The sequence below is a fragment of the Suricata suricatta genome, chromosome 4, assembly GCF_006229205.1.
Source record: "Suricata suricatta isolate VVHF042 chromosome 4, meerkat_22Aug2017_6uvM2_HiC, whole genome shotgun sequence".
Lineage (NCBI taxonomy): Eukaryota > Metazoa > Chordata > Mammalia > Carnivora > Herpestidae > Suricata > Suricata suricatta.
In genome coordinates this window covers 11736156-11757817 of record NC_043703.1, presented here as the reverse complement: position 1 = coordinate 11757817, position 21662 = coordinate 11736156, and the positions used below count along the sequence as shown (strand labels likewise).

Genomic DNA, 21662 nt, shown 5'->3' with positions numbered 1-21662 from the left:
GTGATGTGGCTGCTAAGAAGAATAAAGGTATATTATGATAAAATGCCATCATATCAGAAAAACTATTGTTATCCTAATAAAGAAATGTGCTTTATGTGAAGCAGAGGTAAGTAACGCAGAGAATGACTTTGGCTGCATTTTCCAAATTTCCTTGGAAACAAAAACACTGTTTCAGTATTCATAGCATATTAACACGAATTCAATTTCTTTCTTCCATGCTGGGAAAGGAAGCAATCATTTAGCAAGACCAGGAAGCGTTAAGTTCCTAAAATCAAGACTCTACTTACTTGACTATTACTTGCTAAAACCTAAAATAAGACCAACACAGGGCACCTGGGTGGCTCAGTCGGTTAAGTGTCCGACTTCAGCTCAGGTCATGATCTCACGGTTCATACGTTCGAGCCCCGCATCAGGCTCTGTGCTGACAGCTCAGAGCCTGGAGTCTGTCTTTGGATTCTGCATCTCCCTCTCTCTAGGACCTTCCCCTGCTCATGCAGTCTCTCTCTCTCTCTCTCTCTCTCTCTGTCTCAAAAAGAATAAAAAAGAATTAAAAAGAAAAAAGACCAACCCAACCTTTTATTTTCTATCCTTGAAATGTTTCTGTCACTGAAGTTATGGACAGATGTTTGAAAACTGTAGAAGGTGAATGTGTCAGGACTTATTTTAACCGCCGCTCCACGTGGACACGTTCAAGGCGGGAGGGGTAGCAATGTCTGCCGAGGCTCCGGGATTTATCACCCGCGACGGCCCGGCAAGCCGCGTTCCCCGGACAGATGCTTTCTTCCGGCCACGGGCTAACCACCTCCGGGGACGGTTTCCGTCACACCCTGACCAGTAAGCTTTATTTTATTTCAGGGAATTCAAGTCATTAACCATGGAAGGACTTCATAAAGGGATTTTAAGGATTTATGGTTTCTTTACAGGGGCAAGAACAGTCGCTGAAATTAAAAAAGAAAATTCCATACAGGAAGTTCTTGCCGGTTCAAGTAAACACACATAATGAATTTAAAAGGTAAAGCTCTGACCACGAACAGCTGTTCGATACCGACCTTAAACGCCAGTGTAAACAGGGAGAGCGTGTCCAGAGCCGTGAGGCACACCTCCGTCGCGATGTTGGCTTCCAGCAGGGACTGGTGAAGCACGTCGGCGTCCGAGTGGCCGTAGCCTGCGTGATTACAACATGAGGTTACTGCCGCGGCTGCAGACAGACAGGCGGTGGCCCGAGAGAGTCACACAGTCAACTTTTGATTATTTAGGGAAGGCTTCCTTTGGGGCCTTGTCTCCGTGTTGGGCTTTTACATTGGTGGTGGGGTGGTGGTGGTAATTAATAATATGTCCATTTGATTATATCTTTTTTTAATTCTGGAAGGGAAAGAATAGCAGCAAGCATTTACTGTGTGCTTGCCATGTGCCAGCGATCATTCTATGAACTTCACACGTATTTGCTCATTTAATCCCTCAACGGCCCTATGAAGTATGTACATTATTAAACCCTTTCTGCAGATAAGAAGACAGAGGCACAGGAAGGCTGACCAGCTCGTCTTAGGTCGCACAGTCAGTCAATTGTGGGAGCCAATCCATCGAGGACTTGGCTGAGCTGCTGGGACGGGAGGGGAGAAGGAGGCAGGGATTGCCCAAGCGTCCCACATGGACACAGGCAGCGCAGCAGCACAGGGGGTAAGAACATGAGCCGCGGGTCAGCCTGCTGGGCCCCGAATCCAGCTCAGCCACTTGCTAGCTGTGTGACCGTGGGCAAGTTATTTGACGTCTTTATACCTCTGTGTCCCAGCCTGTAGAATGGGGATAATAATAGTGTCTACCTCAAAGGGCTGTAGTGAGCATAACGTTTGTTACAATTTGTGAACTTCTTAGAAGAGTGCCTGGCGCGTGGTGAATGCTATGTAAGTACGGAATCGATAACGTGAAGAACTAGGAATGATAATCAAGAGTTGACTGCACTGCTAACAGAACTCTACTTGCTTTATCAAAAAGCACGAAAGCCAGTATGTCTGAAAGAAACGTTTAAGGAAAGGAAAGGACTTGAAGAATCATAATTTAAATACAAACTGATATCTACTATACGTGGCTGTAAAATTCAGTTTAGTACTGACACAAATGTAGCTCGACATACAATTTGAGATATTACATTATGAAATGATATGCATTAGCAGAAATACATACAGGGATGCAGAGATGTTACAGGACTGATCTAGATGACAAAGAAAGATGGCGATATAATAAAACGTCATGGAATGTCTTTCTCCAAGGAGTGTAAACAAATCAACACTTTCTATGTGGGTAACTTTATACTCCAGAGAGGAGGACATTTTGTATATAGATCAGGAAAATGTAGTGCGGAAAATCTAGAGAATCTTCTTGAGGCCAGTAAGGGGGATAAAAAGAAACCCAGAAACTACACCCTAAATTCCTGATCCAGGTCACTGTATCATAGTACCTGATATTAGGATGAAATAAAGTAACTAGCAGGATGTTATTCTTACTGTAGCAAATGTCAGAGTTACAGAATGATTTTTAAAAGACTACAAAAAAGACTTTTCAAGCTACTGAGTTGCTTTGAAAATGTGCTAAAAATACTAAAATGTGTTTTCATCCAAAGCTGCTGGGCTTTCAGAGGTGGCTCGGAAGCTCCATGCTTACGGAAGCACGAGTCCCACACTGCAACAGGGCCGACGTGCCTTCGCTGGGGTTCCGTGACGTACGGCACCAACTAGCTCTGTCTTTTTACGTGTGCTTTTTTGGTGAGAAAGCTCCCAAAGAGATGGATATATTTTGGTACTGTCAGCCAAGGCATCCCCCCATTCGGCGTGGTTTGTTTGGTAAGATACAGATATGATGAAAGAGGAAAACAGACAGTTAATTATTGTTAAAGTGATCACAAAGTGGGCAAGAGGGGAAAAAAGACAGCGCCTTCTGTTAGACCAACCAAAAGTATTACAGGTCAGAAAGACCCTTTATTGAGGGCTGCCGTTTACCTCCTACTGACGTTTAATAATCTGGGTTAAACTGTCCAAAAAACTGGCTGTGGTGATGAATTTTTTCTTGGCACAGAACTGACAGTTTCTTTTTTTGGGTAACTTCTTGGCTAATGTATGCAGGTGTGATCGCCTACAAGCTGAGGGATTTCCACTGCGTTTACTTTCGCCTGGAGGTCTGGACCAATCCAGGACTGAAATTTGGCAATGTTTGTTTTTAAAACATATAATCAGTGGCTGTGCTAATTAAGTTTTTATATAATTACGTATCCAGGTATGGAAACATGACACTATCCATGAGTCGTGACATTGTCTATCTGATCTCTTTAAGGGGGACAGTCAGATTCATATAGAAATCTGTCTGCCTGTATCTGAATTATCTAAGAATAAAAGAAATGATCCTTTTAAGCCACAGTTGGTTATAATTTTGCTTTATGTTAAACCCTCATCTCAAAACAGAGGGCTGCTGGCGGGGTTGTTGGAGGGGGTATGGGCTAAATGGGTAAGGGACATTAAGGAGTCTACTCCTGAAACCATTGTTGCACTATATGTTAACTAACTTGGATGTAAAAAAAAAGAAAAAAGAGAGAGATCAGCAGGATTCCTGAGCTGGTGTTATTATAAAGTCCCTGGGCAGCATGGAGAGGTTACGTAAGCGGCGGAGACTGCTGGACAGTTCACTGACAGATGTGCCCATGGGAAAGGCTGGTCTCAACACCTGGAACAAAAAGTCATGCGCGAGGGAAGGCTTCAGTCAATGGTCACCAGAGGGAAATGAAAATGACCTGGTACATCCAAAAAGTGATCGTAAGAGAAAAAGCAAGTTCTTAAAGGATAGGTCTGCAACTCATTGAAGTTGATTAAGTGGATTCTGACCCCAGAAGCAAGGACTGCTATGTTAACTAACCCTACTGATTTCCCATAGGGGACAGTGCTTGGGGCACGGACTCTCTTCAGCCAGGCTGGCCAGGGAGAGGAGGACTTCCTTCCTTCCTCAGTGTACTATCTTTGGCATGACGTCATGGACTGCTCATGTTTACACAATTTTCTTTCTGATGTAATTCTATGATAAAGGATTTATTCTAAAATCCCCAAATCTTTTAAACACTCAGAGGCCAAGGATGAGGTTTTTCCTCCCGCTAGTGTCCCATCTGCTCTGTTAGACTTAACTGACCTTGCTCTGCTTAATAAACTGTTACTAGAACAGCTTGACTGAATAACGCTGACCACATCTGTACACGGTCTCTCCCCGCTGCCATGACATCAGAGGTGAGGTGGGGGGAGGGACACAGGCACTGCCTCTTCCAAATGTCACAGGACATTTGAGCTTGAAGAAGTCAGATATATATTCCCGTAGGGGGCACTTTCTTTTCAACAGCTACCTTTACCCTTTATGAAACAAGAATTCTTGTTTTTATTGTTAATTTTTTTCCTCTGGCCCATATAAATCTAAAAAGACAATACATTTTATGAGAAAAATATAAATACTACTAAATGACAAGGAATCTTCTTGCTAAAAGAAGTCCCCAAATGTTCGTGAGACTCGTAAATACAGAGAACAAACGGAGGGTTGCTGGAGGGATTGTGGGTGGGGGGATGGGCCAAATGGGTGTGGGGCAGTAAGGAAGACACTTGATGTTATACGTAGGGGATAAATCACTGGAATCTGTTTCTGAAATCATTATTGCACTATACGCTAACTCAGATATAAATGAAAGAATTAATTAACTAATTAATTTTTTGAAAAAGTCCCCAAATATTGAAAACCCACTCTCCGAAATATATTAACTCATGGTCTACGGTGTTTACTAACTGCATGTATTTTTGCAACCTATCAGGTGGGCCAACCTCTACATGACCTATTGTTGATCTCCATCCCATTTTTATCGCTGAAAAGGATTTCCTCACAAATAAGCAGAGAGTAGGCTGTAGAAATAAGGTGTAATATTCCAAGGCAAAACTTATGTGATTTTGCTGTCTGTCCTCTGATTCACACACACACAAAATAAATATGCTCAGTATGATCTGTGGAATGAGTCTAAGATCTCAGAGTTGAAGCTGGAGGAAATGGCTATCCATCTGCTTTCCTTTCTCTGACAAATGCCTCAACCTAACGTTGAGCGGCATCTGAAAACAGTACCTGATACGGGGCATACATCTCAAGCTGTGCAAACACGTGGTTTATGCATATGTTTTAATTTAAAGTCCTTTTTAAGGATATTCAAAATATAAACATGACTTTGAACAGGCATTTTGGCAGACTGAGTTCTGAAACCCCATCAACTACAAAAAGTACCAATGACTGACTGCCGTATTAGGTGTAATAGGCAAGATACAGGTATAAGATAGGTCTGTTCTAACTTGAAGATGTACCCTGATGTCACAAACGCTAGAAAATGTGCAAAAATGCATTTCTAAATCAAGGAAACCTGTCTCAGAATAAAAAAAAAGTAGCTTTATAAACAAACATTTCATTTACTCTCTTGAGTGTATATATATATATATCTTTAAAGCATCCTAGTCCATTTTTACCTATTTTAAAAAATAGATTGTCAGGCCTAAAACCTTTTGAAAACTATTAATTTTACTTAGAGGATAGATGCATTCTCTGTATTTTTCCTATTAATTCAATATTATATACAGTAAAGGAATTTAATTATCACTGATATTCATTTTTTCACTTGTACTTCATAGACATCAATGAGTTGATTTCAGAGTTAGATGGGGTCCGATAAGCCACGTCGTTCAACTCCTCGCTTCCTCTTGTGATGCTGAAGTGACCTGGACAATATCCCCTGTGGGTTCTCATCCGGTCTCTGTTTTCACACCTCCAGCTCAAGGGCCCACACTAGCTAAGGGGCAGTTCAGTTAGAAAAGGCTTTTCCACAATGACCTGAAATCGAATTCTCTGCAACTTATTCCAGTGACCTTGAACTCTCTCTTAGGCTGGATTATAAGAAACATAGGTTTTCAGCAAGTGTTTCTCCCTCTTGCTGGCTTTTCCCACCAGTGGGAAATACAAATTGTCATATGAATAGATTTAATATATTCCTCGGGCAACATCATAGTAAATGCGGCGTTATTGTATACGTTCTGCACATGCATCACTTATTTGCAAACATGTTTCACTTAGCTTCCCTCACGGCCTGGCTCATGTAAAACACTCCACGTGCAGCTCTCCCTCTCAATATGCCATTGGACACCAACAGCTTATGTTGATGCACAGTGGATGTACTTTACAATAAAAAGGTCAATGTCTTAATGTTATACACAGTTACTTTTCATGTACCTGGCTAAAGACCCAAAGATAAGGAACCTCTATCTTTGGAGTGTTTTTGAGCCGTGATCGTATAGTGGTTAGTACTCTGCGTTGTGGAGTGTTTTTGAAATAGTTAAGATTGCACAGTAGGATCTGTAATTTTCATTGTTTCCTATCAAAACCCAAGAGGAAAGATAAGAACCCGCCTCGGTGACATGTGTCCTGCATATGGTGTCCTCTGCCACATCCTACATGGATGTGCTAATGGGGGCGGGAAGGTTGCCCCCCACCGAATTTCCTGTGGTCCTCTGCTGCTCCCTGCTGGCCAAGCTGAGGCCTGGCAAAGCCTTTTCTGCTACAAGAAAAAGGCAAAATAAAAAATGCAGGTGGTGTATGGGGGACTCTATTTTTATTCTTTTCTAAAATAAATTCATTTTAGACTCTGGCACCCTGCAAATCTCTCACATAGTGGATCTATGTCATTGTGGGTGGTCCAACAGAAGGTACTGTATTCACTGATAAAGAAGAGTTTTTTAAGAAGACAGATATGCCTACAGATTTCCCATTAAACACCTAGGTACTGATGTAAAAATAATCATGTATGTATATATACATATACATGCTCACACACACATGTATACATATAGTACATACTTCTCTGTGGCTTCTGGGCAAACTGACAATTTGGAGCTCAAAAACCAACAGAGGGAAAGGCTGAAGTTACCCAGATACATCATCAGACTCAGAGATGTAAACTAAGACTGAGCTTTTGAAGAAGAACACAAGGGCTGTGAGACATCAGAACCAATTTGGGAGGAGCAGGAATTGTAGGAACACAGGAGAAGGCTACAAGAATCAGCTACACACTGTTTACTGGGAAGGCAGAAGGAGAACCTTCGGGGGAGGATGGTGTCACTGAAAACTGACTGAAGCAGAAACTACAGGAAGAGAGAGAGAGGCAGGAAGGAGGGGCTCCCCGTGGGTAGCAGGAAGAGAGGATGGAAATCAACCACGTTAGCAATATGGTCCTTGGCTGTGAAACACGGCCAGCTGTCTCTCTCCTCCAGTGCAAGCCACCGTCGCAAAATCCGTTTGCAGTGGGAGGAGCTGCTGTGCATCTTAGTGGATTAAGGTCACTTATTCATGCGCTGATCATTCATTTTACTTTTGTGTGTTTTCTGTGTTTCCTGAGTGATTCTTTGGAGGCGAGGACTCGGTCTGCTGATTTGTTTTTTAAAGTGCTTTAAAGTTTAAGTATTTATTGCAACTGACAGAGAGGTAGTCACCGTGCTATAAACTATCTGGGCAAAGGGCGAATAGTGGGAATCTAATTTGTTTGCTAAACAGGAAATGAGAGTGAAAAACAACAACACTCCTGGTTTTGTTTGTTTCAACCCCTTGTCTGCAGAGCTCTTGCCCCAACAGACAAGAGGTGAAAAAAAACAAGCGCTGTGGCCTTAGATGTATTCCTAGATGTACATCCTGCAGCTGAGTATGGGGCTCAGAACTAGCTCTTGAAAGCTACCAACTCAGTGTGTGGAAGGCAAATATAATACTGATCTAAATTAAGCTTAGAATTTTATAAAGAGTCTATGCTCATTGCATGGAAGTTCGTTGGGGTGGAAGAGTGGATGGTTGCTGTATTTAGATCCCTTGGCCTTCTTACTCTGAACTATTGTCAACTTAAAGCACTATGAATATTCTTTACTCTTAGCCTATAGTAAGAAAGAGGTATGAAGATCACAGGGAGTGCAATCCTTGTGATTAGAAATGATGAGAAGATATTAGGAACTACACATTAAAGACATTACTTGCAGTGAGAACAAATAATTGTCTAGATAAAACAACCAGCTACGTTATGCTTGGAGAAAAGATGAAACAATTCAGAGAACATGTCACTGACAGAAATGGTGTTTGTTATGAATGATCGCCATTAGTTTTGAAAATGCTGCATGGCTGACACTCTTTTAGGTTTTCTGCTCTGAGAAACCCTTAGGAAGATGAAACATGTAAATTTCTAGAACTAGTACATGATACCATGTCCCCTCTGGTGATGTGAAAAAACTAGATGAAAAATATGCTCCTAATTTTTGGTAGAATCTCTACTGTGAGGTTAGAAAGCCCCAAAGTTAGGAAGGCGAGATGAACGAAAAGGTCTCGGTTTGCAAGGGAAGCAGCCTCGTAAGCAGACTCCAACCTGATTAAGTCTTACCATTGTCTACAGAAATTCCAAGCACACTTGATATCTTTCTCACACTGAAAACACAGAAAAAGTCACTTTGTTATTGGCTTTTCCACACCCTCACAAATTGATTCATGGGCTTCATGTTTTCACAGCGGTTTAAGGATTAACATACATTCAAAGCCAGAATGCCAGAATGTGGACACGTGACCAGTTACATGCATGGGCTCCAAGGAGGGAAAAGAAACCTGTCCCGGGTGTCCTCGGGACTTCCAGAGGGAAGGTCCAAGTATCAAGTTAAAAATGCCAAGAGGACGTCTGGCTGTCAAACCTGCCACATTTCATGTTAAGAACACTGAACGGAGGGGTGGGGACAATTTCAGGTCTAGTGCCGTAGCTGACCACGTTCCACATTGTGTCACTCTCCGCCAAAGAAGGGGATGTCGCCAGGAGCTCATCCCACTCGCTCTGCGCTGGAAGAAAAGTCAGGTTGGTGAGGTGGCGCGCCGCGGCCTGGGGCTCTCCCCTCGGAGGTGTCGCATCAGACGGCTGGCTGTTACGATGGCATGTCATGGGACTTACTGTGGTTAAAAGTGAGAGAGTTATCCAGGCTGCCCAGCTGCTGCAATCTGGCATGCACCATTCCTGTTCTGTTACGGGAAACAGGCAATGTCTGAGATTTTCGATCATGAACTACGGGTCCCAACCCCTCCTGGCTCCTGCAACATGAGTGAGATGGGATAGAAGCAGAAGTTAGACATGTTACACGGCAGCCGGACGCGGAGGGTTAGTGCGGCCAGGACACGGCACAAGGGGACGGCCACACGCCGGCCACGTGCAGCGCAGCCTTCGGGGCCAGATGAGCCAGAGACACGCACACACGGGCCTCAGCTCGAAAAGGGTTCACGGAAAAGCACCTGACGACAGAGAAGCAAAAACCAAGCTGAAGCAGGGGACTTTCCAGTTCAGGAAAGTACTTTAGAGATGCTGCTTTAAAGCATTTGAGCATCCGTCCAATGTGGTGCCAAAGGTTAGTGTTCTGACAACTGCCAAACACCATGAACCTTTTTGGATTAAAGATGTTATCAAAGAGCAAAAGCAAAAAAAAATTTTTTTTTAATGAAAGTAATGCATTGGAAGCAGCAGAGAACCAACATGCAATGAGAGGATTACATGAGGCAGTGTGACACCTTTATTCTTACCCAGGCAGGAAGGAGAAGAGCCACACACTTTGTTAAACTTGTCAGCAGGCAAGTAAAGAAAATAGAAAAGTGATCTGGGTTAGCAATCAAACCGCTAAACTTCCCGCTGTGTACCATCACCAGAGCAGATGAAAAGTGAGGCCCGTGCTGGAATGACACCTGTCGCCCGTCCCGTAGCCCACCGTCTCCCTCCCTGTGTTACTGGGTGGCGCAGAACAGGGCATGCACGGAGTACCATCGGGCAACATGCTGCCGGGTGACTTCAGAGTGACGTGAAGAGGAGGTGCGGTACTCGTCAGACCGGGCGGCCCCACAGAGCAGACACCGACGGCGTTTACACTACTGCTCGGGGCCTTTTCCACGAGTCGCAGAGACCACGGCGACATTTCCGATACGGCAGGGCACGTCATTTTCCACAGTGCACGTAACAAGTAACACTACCTTCCACTCCTGCCTCCCCGTGCCCATCTGGTTTTAGGACAGTTCAAAGAAGCATACTTTTCTATGCAAATATATACAGGGTGCTTATAAAATCGGAGGGCTTTTTTTTTTTTAAATTAAATTTATAGCCGTTCAATGTTAATAGTCAGACAAAACCAAATTCTAAAATATTCTGTTGGATTTCTATCCACATTCGCCAGGTTCAGATTCGCGGTATTTCATCCTGTTTTGCACAACACCTTCCAAATGCCATCTCGGGATGGGAGTGGCAGTTACTTCAAGGAGGCGGTAGGCTTGCTGGGTGCAATGCCAGCAATGTACGCGTTTGGCCACCTTCACGGGACAAAGCCAAAGCGAATGATGTCGAGGTGGGAGGTGCTACTGTATAAGGTCACCTTGTATATACTTGCTTTAGGTATACTCAAAAGTGCACATGTAAAAATTAATGTTATGATAAAAAATGATAGTTAAAATTAGGGAACTTGTAAGTGCCGCTGCATTCCAGTTAAAAATAAAAAAATATTAATAGGATAGCATAAAATATGCTAAGTTTGCTTTAAAAAGAAACCAATCCACAACTTTTCATCAAACATAAAACAGAATTCTGGAAATTTCTCAAATATCCCCAGAAAAGAACAATGTTAACATAAAAGGTAAAATCTTCACAAATAGTCTTTAAAATCTCTTTCCTATTTCATTGCTGTAAAACAGGATCATAAGAGAAAAACCCTCAATTACTGCTAAATTTTAAAGTTTTTCTTAAAGTGTAAATATGTTTACCTATAAATAAACTGCTAAAAACAATAACAATAGAAAAGTAGGATACTTGGACCGAGACCGCAGAGCTACGTTATCACAGAACACGCTACACAGAGGAAAACACAGACTCACTGAGTGGCTGCAGGGCAGGAGTGAGAACTTGGTAATGACAAGATGTGCTCTGAGGCGTGGCTGTCCCTGAGCAGAGTCCCCAGCAATCCTCACGCTCAGGGCGGATCTGAGAGCGTGGTGTGGGGCAGGGCAATGAAGAGTTAGGACACTCGGTAGAGAGCCGTGGTCGGACAAAAGCAGGGTATGGTCAGCTTATTTGGAGAAAAGGCCCAGTTTTAGAGATAGTTTTTGTGGCAGTCCAAACAAATCCGAAATGGACTGAAAACATTCTTTCAATAAGAAAAAAAGGTGGGGATTGGGTGGCTCAGTCAGTTAAGTGTCTGACTTCGGCTCAGGTCATCATCTCGCTCCCTCATGGGTTTGAGCCCCGCGTCGGGCTCTGGGCTGACAGTTTGGAGCCTAGAGCCTGCTTTGGAGTCATGTTTCTCTCTCTCTCTGCCCCTCCCCCGCCCATACTGTCTGTCTCTCCCTTTCAAAAAATAAATAATAACCATTTAATCAAATTTAAGAAAAGGGAAATGGTTATATGAGATATCAGCATCTTTGTAGTTGGGAGAAGGAACGGTAAAAAATGATGTTTGAAAGTCCAACAGGGAAAGAGAAACCACTAAGGGAGCAGAAAAGAGTAAGAAGACATACTCGGAGGGGCCGGGACAGGAGAAAGGGGATGGGGAAGGAGGAGAACGCAGCAGGGGTGCGGGGGGCGGGATTTGGAAGGAAGCCTGTGAGGTGCGAGAGCAGCAGCAGGCCACGAAGGGAAGTCCTTCCCAGAGACGTGCACGAGGCAAAGTGAGACAGAAGGAGTGTGGGAACGTAGGCGACAGATACCACCAGATTTGGTGGCAGCAATCCAAAGACATCACGGCTGTTTATGAGAAGTCCAACTGCCACTCATCACAGATGACGATTCCCACACAGTCAGACCCAAGTGACACGGAGAATGACACACAGTCCAGACTCCACCCCACAGTACCTGGCTATGTATCGCTTCCCCATGTACTGGAACTGGTGCAAGCAGATTCTGCAGACAGGACGAAGGGTTATTAGCAAGGTGCGAAAATAACTGTGGTCAATACACTGTTTTATTTGAACCCACCACCAGTAACACTTACACCTGCCACTAGCCTCTTGCTTCCGGTGTTCAGAAATTCTCAGGCAGGTCCCTCCCCCCCCAGAGAAGATTACTGACCTACCCTTGTGCTCCATGGTCAGAGCCACAGGGAGAGGCCTGGGACCAACAGGGCTGTCTGCTGGCTCAGGCGGTTTGCCCCAGAAATCACAACGGAGGGGCGCCTGGGTGGCTCAGTCGGTTAAGCGTCCGACTTTGGCTCAGGTCATGATTTCACGTTCTTGGGTTCAAGGCCCATTCTGTGTCTTCCTCTCTCTCTGCCCCTCCCCCACTCACGCTCTGTCTCTCTCTCTCTCGAAAATAAACAAACATTAATTAAAAAAAACAATCATGATGGAAAGCCTAGGCACTGGTACACTCTTCCAAACTGCTTATTTTTTCTCATTCAAATCTGCGGAAGGAGGTCCCTCTTTTGGCTTTTGGAAATGGACTGGTCCCTTACAGACATCTAGTTTTTTGGTTTCTTTTAGTATAACCACAACTTTGATATTTTAAAGAATCATATATTTAATTGGAAGCAGCTATAATCATGTCCAGTAAGTTCTGGTGCTGAATCCCATCTGACCCTCCTACTTTTAACTCAGCAGAGAGAATAATCATGAGACAATGAGCCAAGAACCATGATCAAAACCGCACAAAGCTCTGAACACCATAGTTTTCCACCTGAGTTTATGCAAATGCATTTGGCCGCAGAATCATGACCCCAACTACTTGACCCACAGAGCTACTTATAGTTAAAATTCACCATTATTGTGAATAATCATACTACTGATAAAACAGGTTGTTTTACTGCAGACACAATAATGTGTTTAATTGTGGGGTGCTGAGATCCCATTGGGGTGTTACAGAACATGCTCTATATGTAAGTTTTCTAAAAATCTAATACATTCTGAATTTGGAAAATCATCTGGCCCCAGCAGTTTTGGATAAGGGATTGTGAATTTGTGTTTTTAAAGTAAAGAGTTTAAAGGAAATCAGAAACTTAGCTTATAGAGATAAAATGAGATAATAGATAAAATGCAATATTTCACTTACATTTCAAAATTATAGCTATTTTTCTCAGTTTTTACAACTGCTTGAGCTAAATTAGATTCAACTTAGAAAAGTAGCATCACCCAATCTGGCTACCAAATTGTGTTATTTTATTAAAATGGCTTGCACACACCATTAGCTCTCATCTATACCAACCATATATTTCAAAATTTAGGTTTGGTCCTGACCCTGAGTCATGTGAGCGCAAGTGCGGGGGTCGGGTACAGAAGAAGGAGCTCAGCACTCAGGGTGAGTATCCAGCATTCTTGGTTCAACTACATCGTGTTGCTCACACCTCTTAATCAGCCGGGAAAAACAAAGATTAAAAAAAAAAACCAATGAGCAAAACAAAACTACTCACTCAGATATTGTAAAGAAATCCATGAGCTCAGATGTCGAAGCCTTGTTCCAATATGTAAACAAAGCATCTAGAAAATAAACATTAATTTGGTCAGAATCTCGATGTGTACTACGTACAGTAGGGGATGGGGAAGAGATTCTGGAGCGCAAACCCCCACGCCCGCCTGCCTTTACCGCTGATCAAAGAACAAGCCACAGCGACCAATCTATACCGGTGACACGTACGAGACACGCACGTTCAATTTAAGGAAGCTACACATCGGGGCGCCTGGGTGCCTCAGGCGGTTAAACTTCCGACTCTCGGCTTCGGCTGAAGTCACGATCTGATTCATGGTTTCGTGAGCTCGAGTCCCGCCCCGGGCTCTGTGCTGACAGTTTGAGGACTGCGTGGGATTCTCTCACCTTTTCTCTCTGCCCTGCCCCCACCTGCACTATCAGTCTCTCTCAAAATAAATAAATAAAAACTTAAAAAAAAATAAAGAAGCTACATGTGAACAGCTGACCTTTAACCTCATCCTGTATCACTCAGCACCGTAGCGTATACAGACACACGCACACGTATATATTCTTAAGGCAGACCGCCATGTGCAGCGCCTCGTGTGGATGTGCCCAGAGTCTTAGAAGCTGGACTCCCCTACGTTCTTCCACAAATGGACCCGAGCGCTTGTCTGGAGGCTCCAGCAGGAAGCAGCGTCTATCATATACCCTTGACCCACAAACAGTCCTCCGGCATCAGGGAAGGTCGCTCTCTCTGACTGAGTGCACAGCTTTGGGAGGGACGCACAGGGAGCCAGGAGGGAGGAAGGGGACACCTCCCTAGCCAGCCAGATTGGCCGAACAAGCTGGCGATCAATGATGTGACAGATGTCACAGAGAGATCACCCTTACATGTGAGAGAGAGAGAGCGAGCAAGAGCGAGAGCAAGTGAGTGTGCACAAGTGAGGGAGAGGGGCAGAGAGAGAGAGAAAGAAAAAAAATCTTAAGCAGGCTCCAAGCGGTCAGCACAGAGCCTGATGCAGGACTTGATCCCACAACGCTGGGCTCACAACCTGAGCGGAAATCAAGAGTCGGACGCTCAACTGACTGAGCCACCCAGGCACCCCTATAGAACATAATTAACTTATATGTAATGTGCTCTTAAATGGACCAGAAATTTCGAAGAATACAAGTAGGCATATAATCGCAAGTTAGGCTCTCTCTTTGCTTACTACACAATCTCTCTCCAGTAAGTAATCTGTTGAAAATCCTTACATGTACTGGGGCGTCTGGGGGCTCAGTCGGTTGAGCGTCCAACTTCAGCTCAGGTCATGATCTCAGAGTTTGTGAGTTAAGTTTGTGAATTTAAGTCAGGCTCTGTGCTGACAGCTTGGAGCCTGCTTCAGATTCTGTGTCTCCCTCTCTCCCCTCCCCTGCTCATGCTCTGTCTCTGTCTCTCCCTCTCTCTCAAAAATAAACATTAAAAAAACCTTAAAAAAGAAAATTCTTCTGTGTACTTAAGTGCTTTCCTCCTAGCACAGACATGACCAAGGGGAGGCACACATGCTACACAGTTTATCCTTGGAGCTTCAATTCGACAAAATAGCCTGAATCAATTCCAGTCTCTCCCAAGTTGCATGATATTCCTCTCTGTGAATGCAATGTGATTGAGTTACCCAGTTCCTTACTGGTAGATATTTACTTGTTTTCTTTCCCCCTAATCTTTTGCCACCTTATATTATGCTTCAAAGAACATCCTTTTTTACAAGGATGTTTGCACACTTGTCCAACTACATTCACAGGACAAATATTCGTAGAAGTGAAATAGCCATGTCAAATGTTACATGCATTTAAAAAGTTGACAGATCTTGCCAAATAGTCTTCCAAACAAGCAGTGTATGCAACTTCCTGTTTCCCAGCATGATGATTCAGTATCCTCTCAATTAAGAAGTCTCACTCACACCTGCCCTGCATCAAGATGACCTGGCACATTGTTAGTGAAGGTAAATCCTATAAATATATTTATAGGAAGCATTCTCTGTGTATAACCCTTAGCTTTTTAGCACTGCACAAAGAGTGTTATCATTTGAGAGTTAAGCACATTTGCATTCTTTTTTTTAATGTTTATTTTTGAGAGAGTGCAAGAGCATAAGGACGGGAAGGGGAGAGAGAGATGGGGAGACAGAGGATCTAAAGCAGGCTCTGTGCTGACGGCAGAGAGCCTGACGTGGGGCCTGAACTCACAAAACGTGAGATCGAGACCTGAGCCGAAGTCGAAAACTTAACTGACTAAGGCACCCAGGGGCCCCAAACACTTTTGCATTCTTATAATTTATACTGAAGTTGCAAAACTGGTGAAGAGATTTCTCTCGGGGGGAAAAAAAAAGCCCCTGAGTCTTGGGTCCTGAGGTGAGCAAGAGCAAGTCCGCAGAGACGCTGATGGCTCCCGAGGGTGCATGGCCGCAGACATTTTTCTCCACACTGTCCAGCATGGCACCAGGCAGGGGAAGCCATGTGATACCCATGGAGACCCTGTTCGCCTGCGGGCTCTCCTGGGTGGTCTCAGGACTGCATACCTATCAAATCTGAATTCTCCCCATGACCAGAGGAACAATCCAATTTGCAGATCAGCTGATGAAGGCTCAGAAAAGTCCAGTAATTCTCCCAATGACCAGCCTGAAGAATCATGGTGGGATGGGGATTTAAATCAAGTATACCTGATTTTAATGGTGGTTTTTAAAAAATGTTTACTTATTTATTTTGAGAGAGAAACAGAGGGCACAAGTGGGGGAGGGGCAGAGAGGGAGGGACAGAGAATCCCAAGCAGGCTCCATACCATCTGAAGTCTAACTCAGGGTTTGATCTCATGAACCATGAGATCATGACCTGAGCCGAAATTAAAGAGTTGGATGCTCAATTGATTGAATCACCCAGGTGCCCCAAGTTTAAAAGCCACATTGAGGGGTGACTGGGCTGGCTCAGTTGAAGGAGTGTGTGACTCTTGATCTCGAGGGCTTGAGTTCAAGTGCCATGCTGGGTATAGAGATTACTTAAATAAATAAAATTAATTTAAAAAAAAGCCATGTCTAGTGTTCTAGACAAGTCAGATGGGTAGGTTGATGATCTTTCAGGGATTCTGAGTTTAGATTCCAGAGCGACAGAGTCTGGTTGAGGCTGGCCATCCTCATGTGGTGAGAACCCAAAGAGCCAAGTGAACACGGGAAGGTGTGGGGGAGGCGGCTCTCGGGGCCAACCTGCACACATGTGTGGTCACCCCAGCACAGACCAGGCAGGACGGCTGGCCAGCCAAGAGGCACCACGCCACCTTTCCTGTTCTTGGCTATTGACTGAGGCTGAGGCTATTGGCCAAGGAGACGGGGGAAGACAGCTGACCTCTGTGAAGGAGGGAAGGGCCCCACACACAGAAAGGGCTCCCTGAATGGGGGACAAGGAAACGCGTAGCTACAGACTTACACAGCTGACTTCGGTTGTCTGTCTCCCCCACTCCATGCCATACTCAAGAATCAAGTCCAGGTAGGCATTAAGATTTCAGTGTGAAAGTTTAAATAATACCACTTTTAAAGAAAACATAGAAGAATATCTCCAGGATTCTGGGGGTAGGTGGGCATTGTTTAAACAGGCCACACACAAACATCCACATTATAAAAGGAAGGAAACTGGTAAGTTGAAGGTAATATTTTAGAAAAGATGCTCTAAAACTGTTTTGAAGAAGTTGTTGCATTTTTCAAGTGTGCACACGGTCTTCCGAAGTGCTGACTTAATTAAAAGAAAGCTTTCACTTGGATGTAAAATTTCAGATACGCTGGTCTGAAAAAGTAGTTCTGGTCTAGTTATATACCATATTTATTATTTGAAGCATAAAATGTTTTAAAGAAAATTTTCAGCAAAGGAAAAAGCAGAATTGCAGGGCTGGCTAGGACTCACTCACCACCATGAGGTAACGTTCAGAACGTTTGACATTAAGGGAAGAATTGCAATTTTACAGCTCAACTATCAGAATAAGTGCCCGGTGCTTTGCTATTTGGTCACCATTCAAGGAAAATCTTGCCTGTTGTTTACTTAAAGCTATTTTACAGTAAAAGTGACAGAAACATAAACTAGCCCCGTCCTGAAGCAGGACAGGTGTGCTGTTCACAACAGCTGAGCACTAAGGTTCACGCTACGGGAGTGAAAGCCTGATATAACAGTCGTACTGGTTCTTAGGCGGAAATGCCTCCCCCTGGATGTCTAACGCCCACACCGAGGGCCACCACGCACAGGCAGCGTGAGAGGCCTTCAACGTTTTGTTTGCGAAAGACTCAATATGCCTCACAGCACACTTTCTGGTATGTTATGGGGAAAGTAGGACGAGATTTTTGATCAAGTTAAGAAATGTGACCTTGTAATGGCACAATTTCATGCGATTGCTTGTATGACAGAACCAGAGTTGAAATGTCTACCATGGATATTTATGAGCTTCCTTCCATTAAAAAATATGGCTGTCAAACCCTCCATCAGAAACTTAATCTATTGGGGCAGCGGGTGCCTCAGTAGGGTTAAGTGTCCAACTCTTGATTCCAGCTCAGGTCATGATCTCACAGTCTGTGAGTTCAAGCCCCGTGTCAGGCTCTGAGCCTGCTTGGGATTCTCTGTCTCCGTCTCCATGCCCCTCCTCCACCCGCACACATGTGTGCTCTCTAAAAATAAACAAATAAACTTAAAAAAAAAACCTTAATCTACTATGATACTACTATTTCCAGAAGAAAATGAAAAACTCACAGCTCACTTCCGGTTAGAGCCAGAAATGTCACACACACTCTAAACGGAAGAGATGCCTAGATCTCCCAACATGACATATTCTGATTCGAGAGCCCGACTAGAAAGTCATGCAAGTTGACAGTAAGTTTATTTGGACAAGTAAAATAAAAAAAAAATCAAAAGCTACCTCACTGGTCTGCTTCTGTCTCATTTAATTAAGATGGCAGGTTTGAGTTTAATAAAAAAATGTTTAGATGGCCCATGCACATTTTAGAACTCATTTTCTAGATTAGTAAAAATCTTTTTCTAAATTAAGACTTTTATTTCTACTACATTTAGTAAATTAACATGTATTTCAAACATGGGAGAAAAGCCTTTTAAATCCTTATATCCTTTCAGGCAATGATAAGTTTTAAAAAATAAACTAGGAGCGCCTGGATGGCTCAGTTGGTTAAGCATCCGGCTTCAGCTCAGGTCATGATCTCACGGTTCGTGGGTTTGAGCCCCGTGTCGGGCTCTGTGCTGACAGCTAGCTCAGAGCCTAGAGCCCGCTTCAGATTCTGTGTCTCCCTCTCTCTCTGACCCTCCCCTGCTTAGGCTGTGTCTCTATGTCTCTCAAAAATAAATAAAAAACATTAAAAAAATAAATAAAAAATAAACTAAATACTGAAACTGACATCCTCATTTTTACCTACCGTCAGACATGCTTTTTAAGATATAGAGGAAACACATCAGCAGGCTCTTAATCTCAGACTGGTCAAGTTTGTCACAGCGAACCACAGAATTTCCCAAGGTGCCTCCTTGGTGCTAAATAAAAAAGGAAATACAGGTGATTTTTTTTATCCTTCATTACAGGTACAACAAAATTAGGTTCATTTTTCTCCCTTAAAAGAGAGTCTTAGAACGGAGTCAAACCACACAAATCAGAAGGTCTGAAGACTTTGTCCACAAACAACAGGCACACCTTCTCCAAGTGCACACACAGGTGCTGGTGGGCAGGCACTCTGACTCATCTCCTTCGCATATTTCCTAAGAGAAGAGCCAGAAGCCCTGGACTTTCCAAACTGGGTAACCACACTTGTAGCTCCCAGCTTAGCTCTGAAATGCCAAGTATAGCCTCATCCAGAGAGTGTGTGTGCTAGGATCACACGCAGAAATGATGCTTCAGAAGTCACTGCAGGACACGGCTGGGAACCGTGTCCTCAGGAGAACGCCAGTGGCTGAAAGAGCAAACACAAGCCATCCTGCTCCTGTGCACCAGCCACGGAGGCCTGGTGCCGAGTCACTGTCATTCAGCTGACATCGTGGCGCACCCCCGGGGGAAAATGATAGGCAGGTACCCAATACGGCCACATAGGGACAGCTCAGCAGAGTGTGGCCCCAGACCCGACACTGATGAGATCAACCCTCACCAGCTCAGCTCAACACCGCAAACTGCAGAAAGCGCAGGGCACAGGGAGCGAGCGCTTTTGCCACTAGACAGCAGGTTCGTGTGCTCCAGGAGTGGACATTTTAAAAAAAACAACAAAAAGAAGTAGAACCTCATGTCTTGATAAAAACACAGGAGATTTAAAAATCTTCAAAGTTACATTTCCAATTGAAATCAGGACTTTTTTTGCCAAATACCAAAGCAGAAAGATTAATTAAAAAGAAAATCTTTTATTCAAGGTATTGGGAGGCAGTATAAAAAAATTTAACAACCAACAGGTTTCATTAATAACACCCATGAGTGTTTTCATTATGGGAAGAGTCACAGGTGCAGTTAGTGGCAAAAGTGTCGTGCAGAGGCATCGTTTCAGCACCCACTTCGCCAGGGCCACTGGGAGCGCCCGGGACTTCTTGCAGGGGGAGGGAAGGAGCGGCATGCAAAGTCTCCTCTGGCAAAGGTGGAGTGGTTAGGAGGGAAAAGTCCACCGTGACCCGGTTTCTCCTGGCTGACTGGCAGCTCTCTTCCTCCTCTCCAACACTGCGTATGACGCAAGCGGAATGCCGTCTGAGCAGCTTTTCACTCTACACGCGAAGGCAAGTCATGGTCAAGGGAGAAGGTCAACAGGTCACGACACACACCCACACCGACATGCTGGCGCCCCACAGAACAGCCCTGGGGGAGAATCGCGCCAATGCCGGCCATGGAAATACGGGTATGGCTACAGCCCTGATGCGGAAGAAGGCCGTTTTCCATGTGTAGGAGGACTGGAAATCCACCCTATGGGGTTCACCTGTTTATTGGTGGGCTTGCCTAGAACCTGAAATAACTTAGGAGAACGGTGGCTGAGGCAAAACCAATCTACCATTGTTCCAGGTTTAAATCCAAGCTTTTTTTTTCCTTTTTTTTTTAATAGTTTATTGTCAAATTGGTTTCCATATAACAGTTACTCAGTGCTTCTCCCCACAAGTGCCCCCCCTCCATGACCCTTCCCCCCCTCCCCCTCCCCTTTCAGTCCATGGATCATCTCCAGTATTCAGTAGTCTCCCTTGATCTGTGTCCCTCACTCTCCCCCGCTCTCTTTCCCCCTTCCTCTCCCCATGATCCCCTGCCAGGTCTCCCGTTAGACCTATGAGTGCAAACATACGGTATCTGTCCTTCTCTGCCTGACTTATTTCGCTTAGCATGACGCCCTCAAGGTCCATCCACTTTCCTACAAATGGCCAGATTTCGTTCTTCCTCATTGCCATGTAGTACTCCTTTGTATATATATACACCACATCTTCTTGTTAAATCCAAGCTTTAACCATTCCCACAAAGTTCCACATAGGCTGACCCTTGATTATTTCAAGAAAAAAAAAGTTAAATACGAGAAGGATGCGTTGTGCTGGGGGTACCAGCGTGAGAAGGCTTTCGGTAAAGCCTTGTCCCTGGATCACCTATATGATGAGTTAATTTTTCTGGAGTGGGCTTTGCACCCAATCCTCATTTGCATGGAAAACTGTGTACTAATGGTATTCTCTGACATACAGACCATGGGGATTTTAAATGAGTGGCATTTTGATCTCCCTACCTGTCCAACCTGCCAAAACTACTTGCTCAAGGTCCTCCACTATAAACACCACCCTCATCTGAACTCCTGGAAACAGGAATCAGGGTTTCAGGAAATGGGCTCCATCCTTAGATAACACTCTGATTATCTATTCCAGGTTAATGGACTTATTAAAAAAAAAGTCACACTTAATGAACACTAGAACATGAAGTATGGTTTACTTTGAGCTAAATTTATGAGTTTTAAAAAATATTTAAGTTACATGACAAGAAATTACCTTATCCAGGGAATTGCTTTTCTCACTATTCCTTTCTGGAAGGCTGTTCCCCGAATCTGTGCTTATGAGGGATCCTCTTGAATCAGCATTCCTCACACTATTGATGTTTGGAGTTGACGTCGTATATGGAGAAGCTAAACGGAAATTTAAGCCAAGACCAAAGATTTGGTGAGACAGAACAAAA

At 44.0% G+C, this 21662-nt stretch overlaps 1 protein-coding gene across 13 annotated transcripts in view; it reads right to left on the bottom strand.

Annotated features, from left to right (window-relative positions):
* The window catches only part of DOCK9 (dedicator of cytokinesis 9), a 283577-nt gene that overhangs the window by 43115 nt on the left and 218800 nt on the right, over window positions 1–21662 (bottom strand). For 5 of the 13 annotated variants that reach the window (XM_029936495.1, XM_029936502.1, XM_029936494.1 and 2 more), the window contains exons 34-39: window positions 21479–21612; window positions 18919–19030; window positions 13491–13557; window positions 11942–11989; window positions 9017–9153; window positions 1050–1165 (exon numbers count right to left, since the gene is read on the bottom strand). In XM_029936495.1, the coding sequence (XP_029792355.1) occupies window positions 1050–1165; window positions 9017–9153; window positions 11942–11989; window positions 13491–13557; window positions 18919–19030; window positions 21479–21612 (614 nt within the window). Of the gene's footprint in view, window positions 1–1049; window positions 1166–8464; window positions 8509–9016; window positions 9154–11941; window positions 11990–13490; window positions 13558–18918; window positions 19031–21478; window positions 21613–21662 lie in introns of all 13 variants that reach the window. The other 8 variants (XM_029936506.1, XM_029936499.1, XM_029936504.1 and 5 more) reach the window with 2 other exon arrangements.